The sequence below is a fragment of the Somniosus microcephalus genome, chromosome 30 (genome assembly GCF_052327205.1).
Source record: "Somniosus microcephalus isolate GS21.2 chromosome 30, FLI_Smic_1.0, whole genome shotgun sequence".
Taxonomy (NCBI): domain Eukaryota; kingdom Metazoa; phylum Chordata; class Chondrichthyes; order Squaliformes; family Somniosidae; genus Somniosus; species Somniosus microcephalus.
Genome location: NC_141016.1, coordinates 42,422,683 through 42,435,969, shown reverse-complemented (window position 1 = coordinate 42,435,969; position 13,287 = coordinate 42,422,683). Strand labels below are relative to the sequence as shown.

The 13,287-nt window shown below is 46.7% G+C and overlaps 2 protein-coding genes across 2 annotated transcripts in view; one reads left to right on the top strand and one right to left on the bottom strand.

Annotated features, from left to right (window-relative positions):
* Window positions 1–1,922, top strand: part of ggcx (gamma-glutamyl carboxylase) — a 61,814-nt gene extending 59,892 nt beyond the window's left edge. The window contains exons 14-15 of the mRNA XM_085971375.1: window positions 428–623; window positions 1,430–1,922. Coding sequence (XP_085827501.1) covers window positions 428–623; window positions 1,430–1,595 — 362 coding nt within the window. The 3' untranslated portion in view covers window positions 1,596–1,922. The remainder of the gene's footprint in view (window positions 1–427; window positions 624–1,429) is intronic.
* A 3,879-nt stretch (window positions 1,923–5,801) lies between these two features.
* On the bottom strand, window positions 5,802–12,659 carry mat2ab (methionine adenosyltransferase 2Ab). Its single transcript, XM_085971377.1, has 9 exons — window positions 12,499–12,659; window positions 11,259–11,336; window positions 10,710–10,832; window positions 10,511–10,623; window positions 10,277–10,420; window positions 9,229–9,447; window positions 8,077–8,259; window positions 7,345–7,478; window positions 5,802–7,235 (listed from the first exon to the last, which is right to left on the bottom strand). The coding sequence occupies exons 1-9, from the start codon at window positions 12,587–12,589 to the stop codon at window positions 7,133–7,135; spliced, it is 1,188 nt and encodes a 395-aa protein (XP_085827503.1). The 5' UTR covers window positions 12,590–12,659; the 3' UTR covers window positions 5,802–7,132.
* Window positions 12,660–13,287: the final 628 nt, after the last annotated feature.

Sequence of the window (13,287 nt, the reverse complement as noted above, 5' to 3'; positions counted from 1 at the left end):
GGCCTGGACAGACTAGATGCAGGAAGGATGTTTCTGATGGCCGGGGAGTCCAGAACCAGGGGTCATAGTCTAAGGATAAGGGGTAAGCCATTTAGGACTGAAATGAGGAGGAATTTCTTCACCCAGAGTGGTGAACCTGTGGAATTCTCTGCCACAGAGGGCAGTGGAGGCCAGTTCATGAAATATATTCAAGAAAAGAGTTGGATATATTTCTTGAGGCTAAAGGGATCAAGGGATACGGGGAGAAGGCAGGGACAGGGTACTGAATTTGGATGATCAGCCATGATTTCATTGAATGGCGGAGCAGGCTCGAAGGGCCGAATGGCCTACTCCTATCTTCTATGTTTATCAGTGAAAAATCCTGGAAGTTTCCAGGAGTAAAAGAGCGAGCATTTTATCGACTGCAATCGTCTCGTGTTGCCATCAGAAACTGAAGACATCTCGCCCGAGCTGCAGACCGTGTTGAGCGGAACCACCGAGAACATCAACATCACTGACCCCGCGCTGGCGGCTTTTGTACGCAGGCAAAGGAGGCAAGAGGAGTACGAGAAGCAGAAGAACGCTACAATGATCGATAGATTTGTCAAATTCACACAAAGAAAGCACTTCACCTTCCGAAGGAGGTGAGTATTTAGTGCAGTAGTGGGGGATGATCAACCCTTTGTTTTGTTAATGTTGCTATGTACGAACGGCTATTTCCAAAGGAAGTGTGTATTTGCAACACCAAAGTTCTGATTGGTCCCCTTGGAGGATGAGACACCCACCAGTTTGTCTGGAATGTGTAATTAGATCTTGCCTGCCTGTGTAATCAAGTACTTTGCAACCTGTAATTTGACCCATTCATTGCACCAGGCTCCAGCCAGAGCTGAGTACTGCTTTCAGAGAACAGACGGGGCTCACGGACCTTCATCTTTCCCCACCCCTCCCAAATTCCTGACCGCCACCAACCACCACCCCCCCCATCCCATCAGTTCCTGACATCTCCCTCCCCCATTGTTAAATGGATAGTGACAGTGTCATGACTTCCAGATTTCGTTCAGTCCAATGATGCCACTTGCCGCACGTACGCCGAGCTTTCCAAGAAATCAACCAGGTCTGTGGGAGGAGGGAGAACGTGGTGTGGGGTGAGTGTAAAGAGGGTGGTGTGGTAGGAAAAACATGCTCCATGTCTAACCAGGGGAAAGGAATGTTATCCATCTTCCCACCTCGATCATGTTCTCGCTCTCGATTCTTTCCCCCCTCCCCCAGACCTGGATCATGTTCTTCTGTGCTCTTCCCCCGCACTCCCCAAAAATTCCCCATTTCCCCTCTCCGATCCCCTCCGCTCTCATCCCCCCCCTTTCTTTGCACGGAACTAAGGGAAGCGTGGTAGATCAAGTGCATTGCAAATAATCTGATTTCTAAGCCATTCTCTCCCTCCCGCCCTCAGCATCCTCATGACTGGCTACGCAATGCGCAACCTCCTTTTTGGACGACCTCCCGTGGAGCAGCTGGCACAAGAATTTGATTACGCAAACATGAAACTTGATGAGAACACAAACCCTGAATCGCAGAGGAAAGAACAGGCCAAGACAGAGGACCATATTGAACTGTAACAGTCGTACGAGCACATCACATGTTCAGACCCAAAGCTTCTGTGACTACAGGACACGAGTTCCATACCAACTGGCACAACACACCTGAACTATTTTTTTTTTAATGGACTTTACAGGTTGTTTGTGGGAGATCTTTTAGTTCAGTGTCTCAGCTTTGTAGGATTAAGTTCAAAGAGAACAAAACCAATTTTAAACATGGCAATTAAATTTCACACCATGTGCTGATGGTCAAATATAAAAGGTTTCAGGTGGGGCACATCTGTCGATCACGTTAAAAGGAACTTCTAGATTTCCCAGGAAATAAAAACACTACAATGCTTACTACTTTCCAAATCCTTCCTCTGGTTATTTTGCTTTCTCACCTACTGTTTGATTTATAAAGTTGGATCCTCCAGGTCCACATCAGCAGTGCACAGGTTGGCAGACAGAAAGCAAAGAGTTGGAATAAACGGCTCTATTTCCAAGTGGCAGGCAGTGACTAGTGGTGAACTGCAGAGAGCGGTCCTTGGACCCCAGTTATTCACTATATATTAATGATCTGGACAAGGGAACTAGATGTAATATCTCCAAGTTTGCAGATGACACAAAGCTGGGTGGGCGTGTGCTGCGAGGAGGATAGCGAGAAATTCCAGGATGATTTGGACAGGTTGGGTGATTGGGCAGAAGCATAGCAGATGCAATATAACGTGGATAAATGTGAAGTTATCCACTTTAGTGTCAAAAAACAGGAAGGCAGATTATCTCCCAATCTCTTGCCATTCAGAAGGGGAAGTGCAACGAGACCTGGGTGTCCTTGTGCACCAGTCGCTGAAGATAAGCATGCAGGTGCAGCAGGCTGTGAAGAAGGCAAATGGTATGTTGGCCTTCATAGCGAAAGGGTTTGAGTACAGGAGCATGGATGTCCTGCTGCAGTTGTACAGGGCCTTGGTGAGACCACATCTTGAGTATTGTGTGCAGTTTTAGTCGCCCTATCTGACGAAGGATGTTCTTGCCATGGAAGGAGTTCAGCAAAGATTCACAAGGCTGATCCCTGGGATGGCAGGAATGACGTTGAGATTGGGTCGACTGGGCTTATACTTGCTGGAGTTTAGGGGAGGGGATCTCATTGAAACTTACAAAATTCTGACAGGTCTGGACAAACTAGATGCAGGTAGAATGTTCCCGATGGTCAGAGAGTCCAGAATGAGGGGTCCTAGTCCAACGATAAGGGGTAAGCCATTTAGGACAGATGAAGAATTTCTTCAAGAGTGATGAACTTGTGGAATTCTCTACCACAGAAGGTGGTTGAGGCCAAGTCTTTAAATATATTCAAGGAGTTAGATATATTTCTTTGAGCTAAAGGTATCAAGGGATATGGGGAGAAGGCAGGTACAGGGTACTGAGTTTGGATGATCAGCTATGATCTCATCGCGTGGCAGAGCAGACGCGAGGGGCCGAACGGCCTACTCCTATCTGTGTACAGGAACAAGGATGTTTTGCTGCAGTTGTACAGGGCCTTGGTGAGACCACATCTTGCGTAGTGTGCAGTTTTGGTTGCCTTGTGAGGAAGGATGTTCTTGCCATGGAAGGAGTGCAGCGAAGATTCACCAGGCTGATACCTGGGATGACAGGAATGACGTACGAGTAGAGATTGGGCTTGTACTCGCTGGAGTTTAGAAGAATGAGGGGATCTCATCGAAACTTATAAAATTCTAACAGGACTAGACAGACTAGATGCTGGAAGGATGTTCCCGATGGTCGGGGAGTCCAGAACCAGGGGTCACAGTCAAAGGAGTAAGCCATTTAGGACAGAGATGGAGGAATTTCTCCACCCCGAGTGGTGAACCTGTGGAATTCTCTGCGAAGGAAGGCAGTAGAGGCCAATTCATTAAATATATGCAAGAAAGGAGTTAGATATATTTAAGGCTAAAAGGATCAAGGGATATGGAGAAGGCAAGGACTGGGTACTGAGTTTGGATGATCAGCCATGATCTCATTGAATGGCAGAGCAGGCTCGAGGGCCCAAATGGCCTACTCCTGCTCCTATCTTCTATGTTTCATAGGAGAGGCACCAATACCACTTATAACAGGCAAGCTATACCACATCTGAGTTTTTTTTTTTTTTTTTAAACTCAAAGTTGTCTGAATAACTAATTTTGTCAATCCCTTGCTGGCTGCTTTACCTTAATGTATATACACACACAGCATGTTATAAGCAGATATCCATTGGTGCCGTGCTGCAGAATGAGGAATCACCACCTTCCCAATGTAAAGCCCGTGTGACAGTGTCAGGGCCAAGGCCCTCTGATTCCTGCTGGAGCAGACAGGCAGGACAGCAAGTCGCACACATCACCCCCACCCTCCCCAAATGACAAGCTCAACAAACTGCCAAAGGGGTCAGTCCTCAAACCTTTGGGGACACTCAAGACTCAGCACTGAGGTCATCGCTCTTTGTCAAGGTGCAAACAGTAGATTGAACTGCCCCAAACAGCAAGCGCCCTGACTAAGTTTTAGGTGGCATCTTTGATACCTATGGTTAACAACATTTACCCCATATCAGTGGCTGTCTGAGAAACACTGCAGACTGTATATTCCCCTTTCAAAAAAGTTCAGTTTTTCTATTCTTCCTACTAAGTGGATAACTTAACACATCCCCACATTATACTCCATCTTGCCCACTCACTTATCTATATCCTTCTGCAGCCAGTATCATCCACAAACTTGGATAAGGGGACAGTGTAATATATCCAAGTTATTGATTGCTATTTACAATCTGAGGCCCAAGCACTGATCCTTTTGGCATTCCACTAGTTACAGCCCACCAACCCAACCTGTTTATTCTTACTATTTTCTGTCTGTTAACCAATCCTCAATCCATGTTAATATATTTGCCCAAACCCCACAAGCCCTTATCTTGTGTTAACAAACTTGTGGCACCTTATCAAATGCCTTTTGGAACTCCAAATATACTGGCATCCACTGGTTCCCCTTGACCTACCCTGCTAGTTAGGCAAACACGATTTCCTTTTCATAAAACCATGTCGACTCTGCCTAATCATATGATTTTCTAAGTGCCCTGGTACTACATTCTAGCATTTCCCCACTACTGTCAAGACTAATTGGCCTGTAGTTCCTGGTTTGCTCTCCCCCTCCTTTAACAGTAGGGTTACATTTGCTACCTTCCAATCCACAGGGACCCTTCTAAAATCTAGGGAATTCTGGAAGATCAAAACCAATGCAGCCACCATCTCTGCAGCCACCTCTTAAAACCCTAGGGTGTAGGCCGTCAGTTCCAGGGGATTTGTCAGCTTTTGGTCCCATTAATTTTTCCCCTTTACTAATATAAGTTCTTCACTCATTAGACCTGTGGTGCCCCACTTTCCTATAATTAGTCACGGCCCAATTACTTTACAAGTTTCCTCAGTGAGCTGCAGCACCAATGTTGCACATCTCACCCTCCCTCCTTGAACAAAATATTCCAAAAAATGCCCATTTTTAATCCCACCCTGGACCCCATGGGCAATCACTTTTCCAACTCCCTTCAAAATCAACCCAAAGTACTATTCCCACCTCTCCCAGATCAGATTTAAAAAGCCTTTGATGTGCAAGATCACCTGTGTGGAGCAGCATACTCGCCTAGCTATGACCAAATTATGACATAATTGAGTCCCATAAACAAAGTCCTTTACCAATAATTCTATAACTGGCCATGCAATCACAGAAACTATTACAAATATGAAGTTAAGTGAGTGAAATTTGAGAGCTCACATTTGCTGGTATTTTACATGCATCCTCCTGCACCAGCTGGAAAAGCATACAAATTCTCTGGGAAAAAACCTGACCCACTAATAGTCTTAAGGGAGTCAGTAGGGTAGGAGGGAAAAAAAACTAGGAGCCATAAATACAAGTCACTAAAATTATTCGTTTCTGCTGTCACCATGGTGTCGAAACAGTCCAGGTTCTAATAACCCCATTTGAAAAATTTCCTCCAACATCCCCTTTGTTCTTTGAAAATCAGTATAGACACAGGTTTGCAAATTGCCAACTAAAACTATTATTCACCTCATCAAAACCGTTCCTAAAACTTAAGTTTGAGTTGATCAGTGCCCTATGCAGCAATACAGTGCTTAGAGTAACAGTACTACAGATAAAGTTTAATGTGTAATCCACTCACCTCAATAGTAATTTTATTTTAAAGAATATGCAGAAACACAGATGAGCACACAGTTTATATGGAGAACCTAGCACTTTATTTTGAGATCTCAGCATTTGGACTTCCGATAACAGACATACGTAATAACTGCCAAGTTACAAAAAGGCACTTGCCGATCACAGCAGTGGTAGAGAGCGTGTAAACAGGCTGGCTTCTCTGTACAACACCAGCCAAGAGGCACTTCACCAACTGCTGCACTCGCCTGCCCCTGTGTTTAACACCAGCCAGACCCCTTGTAGGTTGAGCCCAAGGGCTTTCTGTAGGACACCTTGGGCCTACCAGGGATACTGGGACTGAAGGAATAGCAATATATATCTTTTTTAAAAAAAATATGGTTTTTTTTTTTTTAAGCTGCCTACTGAGACACTGGCTTCTCTGTAACTACACCAGGTCTCAGAATAAATAGGAACGTAATATTATTCAAGTATGAAGGTTAGATTCCTGGAACCATCATCTTGCTGGCTTCTCTGTATCTACACCAGCTTCAACAACAATGGCTGCAATGTCCATCTGTCTGAAACCCAGGAGCTCATTGTGCAGTTATGGATTATTTCCTTGAAGATAAAGAGTACCAAAGTGTGCAACCCACAGGCCTTGGGAGCAGCCCTTGACTTCTCTGTATCACGTCAAGGCTACCAAGAGCCTGTACAAAGAAAAATTTTATAAGAGTTTAAAAATGAGGTTTGGCTAGTGCAGAAACAACAATGCATAGCTGTTGTCAATTCCTTTAAAAACCCTTTTTGTTTTTTAAAAATCATTACGTACGTCCTCAAAAAAAATACAAAAAAAAGGGGAGGTGGGATGGGGAATTAAACTCTGGCTGCTAATCCAAAAACAGGACTGCACATTAAGTGTCAGGACATTTAAGTTTTACATTATGGATCAGGACTACACAATAAGCACCATCACTAGATGTGTCCCAATGTTTGGGTGACGCACTGACAATAGGTTATCACCTCTTTTTGTATAAGCAATTCGATGTTTCATTTGGGATGTGATATGCAAAGCAGTCTTGCAGAATAGGGTTACAGTTGTACCTGGGACAGTGTCTGGTCATCCAAACCCCCAACTAGAACACGGAAACCCAAAATTTGATCCTCTTTAGTTTATGGTCCCTTTCAACCCTCGCCCTGCTGAACAAAACTACACATTAGCAATGCTGTGGCTAGCACAGAGTTAAGGACAAGCGCTGTGTAATGGGAGAGAGTAGGAGGAGGAGAAGATTCTGCCACTAGCGTTGTATGGAGTTATGGGAGGACAGGATATATGGGAAGGGGTCTTTCTCTGAGAGCCTGCAGCTTCTCTGTATTATACACCAACAGGTCTGGGGAGAAAGACTTTACACTCAGTACTTAAGTTTTCTAGGCACTTCCCAGGGGAAGCTATCCCTACCAAAGTGGCCATAGGCTGCTGTCTTCTGGTAAATTGGCTTCTTCATGTCCAGATCCCTGGAAAACACAGTCAGATGTTTTATTGCATTTTTCAATCACCCTAGGTTTTTTTTTCTCCTTCAAAACTCACCACTCCTACCACCCCACCCCTACCACCAGCATTTACCTGACAATAACACCAGGACGGAGGTCAAAGTTCTTCTTCACAACCTCCAACAGCTCCTTCTCACTCATTTCAGATGTCCCATAGGAGAAGATGGAGATGGATAGAGGGTGTGCCACTCCAATGGCATAGGACACCTATGGGCATAGATAAAACATTATCTCCAATGTACAAAGCACACATTTACCTGTTCCCTTATACATGAGCGAAGACAGAAAAAGCTGATCTGTGGGGAGGAGGGTACCACAATTAAACCTCAATCACCACGCGACAGCCACATAGGCATCACTGGATAGTGATCAGTGGGGTCCTGGTCAATTTCCCAAGCACGTGTATTAACATAAATTGCAGATTATTAGATAGCTCCCTTCAATAATGCGAGATGACGTGCGGTGAGTGTAGCATGCTTGGGAGGAACGGGTGACTTTGAACCTTTGGCTCCCAAAGCTCTCCATCACCGTTTCCTTGCTTAATGTCTGGGTCTTTGCTTATTAGTCAATTTCTATCAATTAGCCTACAATCATTCGAAACTCCCATTATTGTGTCATGCGACTACTAATGTGGTACAAGGCAAAGTAGGTCACCCATGATCTTCTCACCTAACAATCCCCATGGTCCTATCCAACTCCAGCAGACTAGGGTCCATGCAGCCATCAGGAAAAGCCATTTGCTGGTTACTTTAAAGCCCACCCCACACCCCAATTACACACGAACTTGCAGCTGTCAGTGACTCACCTGCACAAGAACACGTCGGCACAGGCCAGCCTTTACCAGAGACTTGGCAACCCATCGAGCAGCATAGGCAGCGGAGCGATCCACTTTGGTGTAGTCCTTGCCAGAGAAAGCACCACCCCCGTGTGCACCCCATCCACCATAGGTATCAACAATGATCTTGCGCCCAGTGAGGCCTGCATCTCCCTGTTTGAGAGGTGGTTTTTTTTTTTTTTAAAGTCTTAATTATTATCAGAATAAAATGAACACTTGCCAGTATTGTCACTAGGATTTGTGTGTTGGAGCATGTGTAGTTCTCTCCCCTTTCAAAACACAAGTTTGAGACACCAGCTAACTGGCCTGCTGGAGCACATTAAACTTACATGGTGCGTTTAAAGAATAGTATTTTGAGATGTAGACCGCCAAGACGGGTGCAGGACAGTCACTGGAAAGGGAGCTTTTGAGGCCGATTAGGCCACAACACTGAAACGTATGCTGGTTTGTGTCTTTCCTCCCCTGGTACTTTACTATAAAATACACCTAGTGACAATACTGCTACTGACCTGGAGGTACAAGCAGCCATGGTCACAAGTTTAAAACCAGTGGAAGCTTAAACATTGAATGCTGCTTCTAGCCATTTGAAAAATTAAGACACTATTTCACAAGTTATGCACAGAGAATCTGCAGCACTCTCAGCAGACAAATAGCCAAGCAAGCAGCCCCCCCTCAACTCAAGACTTCATCAGCAAGAAGCTGAAATCATAGTCAAGGAAAGCACCAGTGTCAGTGCCTAGCTTGTGTGCAGTTAGCTCAGTCAGGACAGCAGTAGGGTGTTTCCAGTCAAGGAAACAGAAGACAACGTTAGTGCTCCCAGCCACTATCCAGTAACCCTGCCCATGTAAAGGATTGGGTTCAGCAGTGATGCTCTCATGCCCTTGCCAGGGTCAAATAATCTGCCAAGACAGAAATTCATGAGCTGCCAAAGGAAACCCAGCACCAATAGAACAGAGGTCCAGCAAGAAGCAATAGGAAAAAAAAAACCACTTGTTTGCAGAGATAGAGGTAGCAAAGCATAACTGCATGCAGAAAACCCAGCCTCATGAAGCACACACTAATCTAAGACTCCACCAGTGGTTTCAGAAGCCCTGCATACAAAGAACGACAGCTCTAGCCAACCTGTGGTCCACCAATAACAAAACGTCCACTGGGCTGCAGGTGGTAGATGGTCTCATCATCCAGGTACTTGGAAGGTACAACAGCCTTAACAACTTTGTCCTTCAGGGCATCCCTCATCTCATCCAGTAGAACCTCTTCATTATGCTGCACAGAGACGACAATGGTGTGTACACGGATAGGAATAACAGCACCATGGTCCTGCAGGTACTGCACAGTCACCTGCACATCAGAAAAAGGGAGAAATTAACATTTCTCTAATCACCAGTTTTCAGAGACTGCATTTAACCAGAACAATTGGCAGCAGTAAGGAGGAAGCATCTGCTGGGGTTCCTGCTCACTCTCCAGCTGCACCTCCATGCTAGGCCAAGACAGGATTGGGCACGGCTGTGATCTCTTCCAAAAAGCCTACCCACACCAACTGGTCACATGGGCAAGGTTATCAAAGTGACTGGCATTACTGAACCTCTAGTCCAGCAAGTCAGAGTAGAACCATCACCTACATTCAAAGGACCGCTGAGCATTTTACAAGGTGGCAGAGAGGGAAGGGACAAACGAGAGGGTCAACAGGAGATTTCAAGTTGGGAGTTCCAGATGGCAGGAGAAGCACAGATTAGTGAAGCAACAAAGTAGGTTGGTGCTAAAGTGTGCAGGTACTAGAGATCAGAGAGAGTGATGAAGACAGCTCAGAAGCAACAAGTGGGCTGAAGCTCTGGCAACAGGGGTGGGATGGAGGCAGGCAATGCTGTGGCAGTGACAGAAAGTGTCTTTACAATGTGGGAAAAGAAAGTGAGCTTGGCATTGGGGGGGGGGGGGGGGGGGGGTTCCCCACACACTACCACCAAGATCCACACCTATGGCTCAGCCTAGTATGACACCTGGAGGGAAATGGAGCACAAGACAGGCACACAGGTACTTGCAGTAACCAGAGTATGCAGACAATAAACTGGAGGAAATCTGGCTCATTTCAGAAGTGGTCAAAAACAGAGTCACTGCTACAAGTCCAAAAAAAAAAATCAAACAAATAATCACTGCACTAAATTAATCTCACCTGAGTTTTGCAATCTGGCCGGAGCCAGGACAGAGTGCCATCGCGACGCAGCTCTGCCATTTTAGCGTTCAGTTTGTGAGCAAGAACAATAGTCAAGGGCATGCACTCCTCGGTTTCATCAGTGGCATAACCAAACATAAGACCCTGAAAAATGATGTTTTACAGCTTAGTTTCACAACTACACATTTCCCAACTGAAGTGGTGGAATTTTTTTTATGGCCAAATTGGTCTTACTTGATCTCCAGCACCAATATCTTCCTCATTCCTATCCAAATGAACACCTTGTGCAATATCTGGAGACTGCTGCTCCAAAGCAACTAGAACATTGCAGGTCTTGTAGTCAAATCCTGTAATACACAAGTTCATAGTTACTGCAGTTCTGCAGTTAAGACATGGCAACTGAGGAAACCAAAAGACCCTCTTTGCAACACACCTTTTGAAGAATCATTGTATCCAATATGTCTGATGGTGTCTCGTACGACTTTCTGGTAATCGACAGATGCCCTGGAGGTAATCTCTCCGCACAGCAGAATCATACCGGTCTTTGCAACAGTCTCTGCAAAGGAAAAGATTAGTTACTACACACTTCGAGACAAAAAAAACAATTCAAGATAAATTCACCCAAGATCAGTTTTGACTATCTTCTTCCCACCAGTCAATATTAGATTTGACTATTTGAACTTGAGCTCACTGGCCAATGAAAGTTTCTCAGAAGCTGTAAAGTTTAGTTGCGTTGCTCAACTTCACTTGGAAATATGGATCGTTTACAACAATGCCCGACAAGCACAGCAACAACCAACCAGCAAATTTGAATTGCATATTCCTGGCCATTGCTCAGTAACTTAGCCAAGTCAGCTCAAAAAACTTGCTGCATGGTGACAACCTTATAGTCTCAGCACATCTTTGAAAATCACAAATGCACCACTATTTTGAAAGGGTACAATTCATTACCCTAGTAGAAACAACTGACATCAGAACTTACCACAAGCAACTTTGGCATCAGGATCTTGTTTGAGATGGGCATCCAACACAGCATCGCTAATCTGATCACAGATTTTATCTGCAAGAGCAAGTACCTTCAGTTAACATCTATCCACTATCAAAACCTTTTTCTCCCGTCAACTGAAATTACATTTTCTTAAAGGTCCTGGTATAACTAATGTCACATCATATTACCCCAAATCACCCAAGTCCCCCAGACCAAAACTTGACATTTGTAATGTAGTTTCTTCAAGACAGCACATCCAGAACCCAGACAATTGTATCAGATCAACTTGATGACCATCTCCCTTCTCCTACCAACCCTACTTCCAATATATTTATTGCAAGTTCAAGACTGAAATTATATTTAACAGATTTGGCACGATGTTATTTTGCAGTATCTGCTGCAGCCGATCAGAGCCCATCATCCACCCCAGGTTGAAGTGAATCGTGGTGATCGAGCTGATCTCAGGCAGCGCAGCAGCAATACAATCCGACTGTGGGCTGGGCAGAAACTGGTTGGGTCGGTGGGGGAGTCAGGACTCCAGTACTTTTGGGACACAAAATAAACATGGGGCTAGGGCAATGATGTCTCTGCGGCCCCAGTTGCCTGCAGGCTCACCATCCAGCCTGACATGGAGACAGTGAGCAGCCGGGGGCCAGGCCGCTGCTGTCAGCGAGGCGCCTGGCCGGGTGTTGAGAACTGGCTCATGACACAGGCTGGGGCTCGCAGCCCTATTCTGATTGGGGCAGCGCATGTCACTCAGGCCAAGTGACAGGTGCCGGCGCCAATCAGAGCGGCCGCTCTGGCAACCGCCCCGCATCCGATTGGCGAAGCCGCGCTGACAGCTGGATCCGCGCTGCAATTGGCCAGCAGGCACATCACGGTCCCGCTTCCTCCTTCCCCCCCCCCCCGGTGCCGGTGCGGCAAATGGCGGCGGCGGGAGGCCGGAGCGGCAAAACCCGCGGCCCCACAGCCCGCTCGATCTCTCTCGCTCAAGCGGCGCCGGGAGCCGGTCGTCGAGCCGACGCTGCCCCGGCCAAGCTCTCCGCGGGGGGGGGCGGGGCGGGGATCGGGCGGAGCCGTCGCAACTGATCACTCGAGCCCGGGGCGCTGCGGACTCGGCCCGGCCTAGCCTGGCCTGCGCCACTGCAATCCAACATTGCCGAAGCGGGCCGGGCCGGGTTTACCGCGCGGTCTGCGGCTGCCGGAACCCGGCGGGACGGAGGCGCTGGCTCACCCGGGTGACCTTCCCCGACCGACTCGGAGGTGAACAGAAAGGTTCTCTCGTCCAGCGTGGACTCGCGCAAGCCGTTGATCTGGCCGTTCATGGTGCTGGTGCTGCTGCTGGCGGATGAGTGAGTGACAGGGCTGGTGTTGGACGGCCTCTCGCTAAGGCTGCTGCCTGCTGAGTAATGGTAGCTGGCGCCCGCCGCGCCTTTTATAGCTACACCGCACCACGTGACCCCCCCGGCCAACCTGCCTCTGGCCGCGACCAAACCACAGCATGAAGGGGGGGGCTCGCCAAACAGTAAGACCAACTTTAACCTGCTAAATACGCAGCAACCGTAATATCGAGCAGCAGGCAGGGATTTTATACATAACTAACTATGTTGTTGATGTCCGCACTTGAATCGATGGGTGATTTATGGTTGTTTTGTCGCTAATGGGGATTGGAACGCTCCTCCTCCTGCAGATGGGAGCGTCGGGGCAGGGGCGGGGCAGGGGCGGGGCTTGGCTCACGTCAATCACACGGGCTGAGAATGCCGCAGTGAGGCGCAGCACCTTCTGCCATATTGCTGCAGGCAGCTTCAGCCTCACACACATGCTCCTCCTGCTCTTTCTAATGTTGCAACAACCATTTTATGTTTCTGCAAAAAAAAAATTAAAAATTGCAAACTTTAAATTGTAGAAGGGAAATATTAAATTTTAGCTGTTGTTGGCGTTTTGCTATAAGTCATAAATGTCTTTAACACTTTTTCCCCCCACAGAACAAATAGCGCGATTAATCGGTTTACTCAGCAAAAAA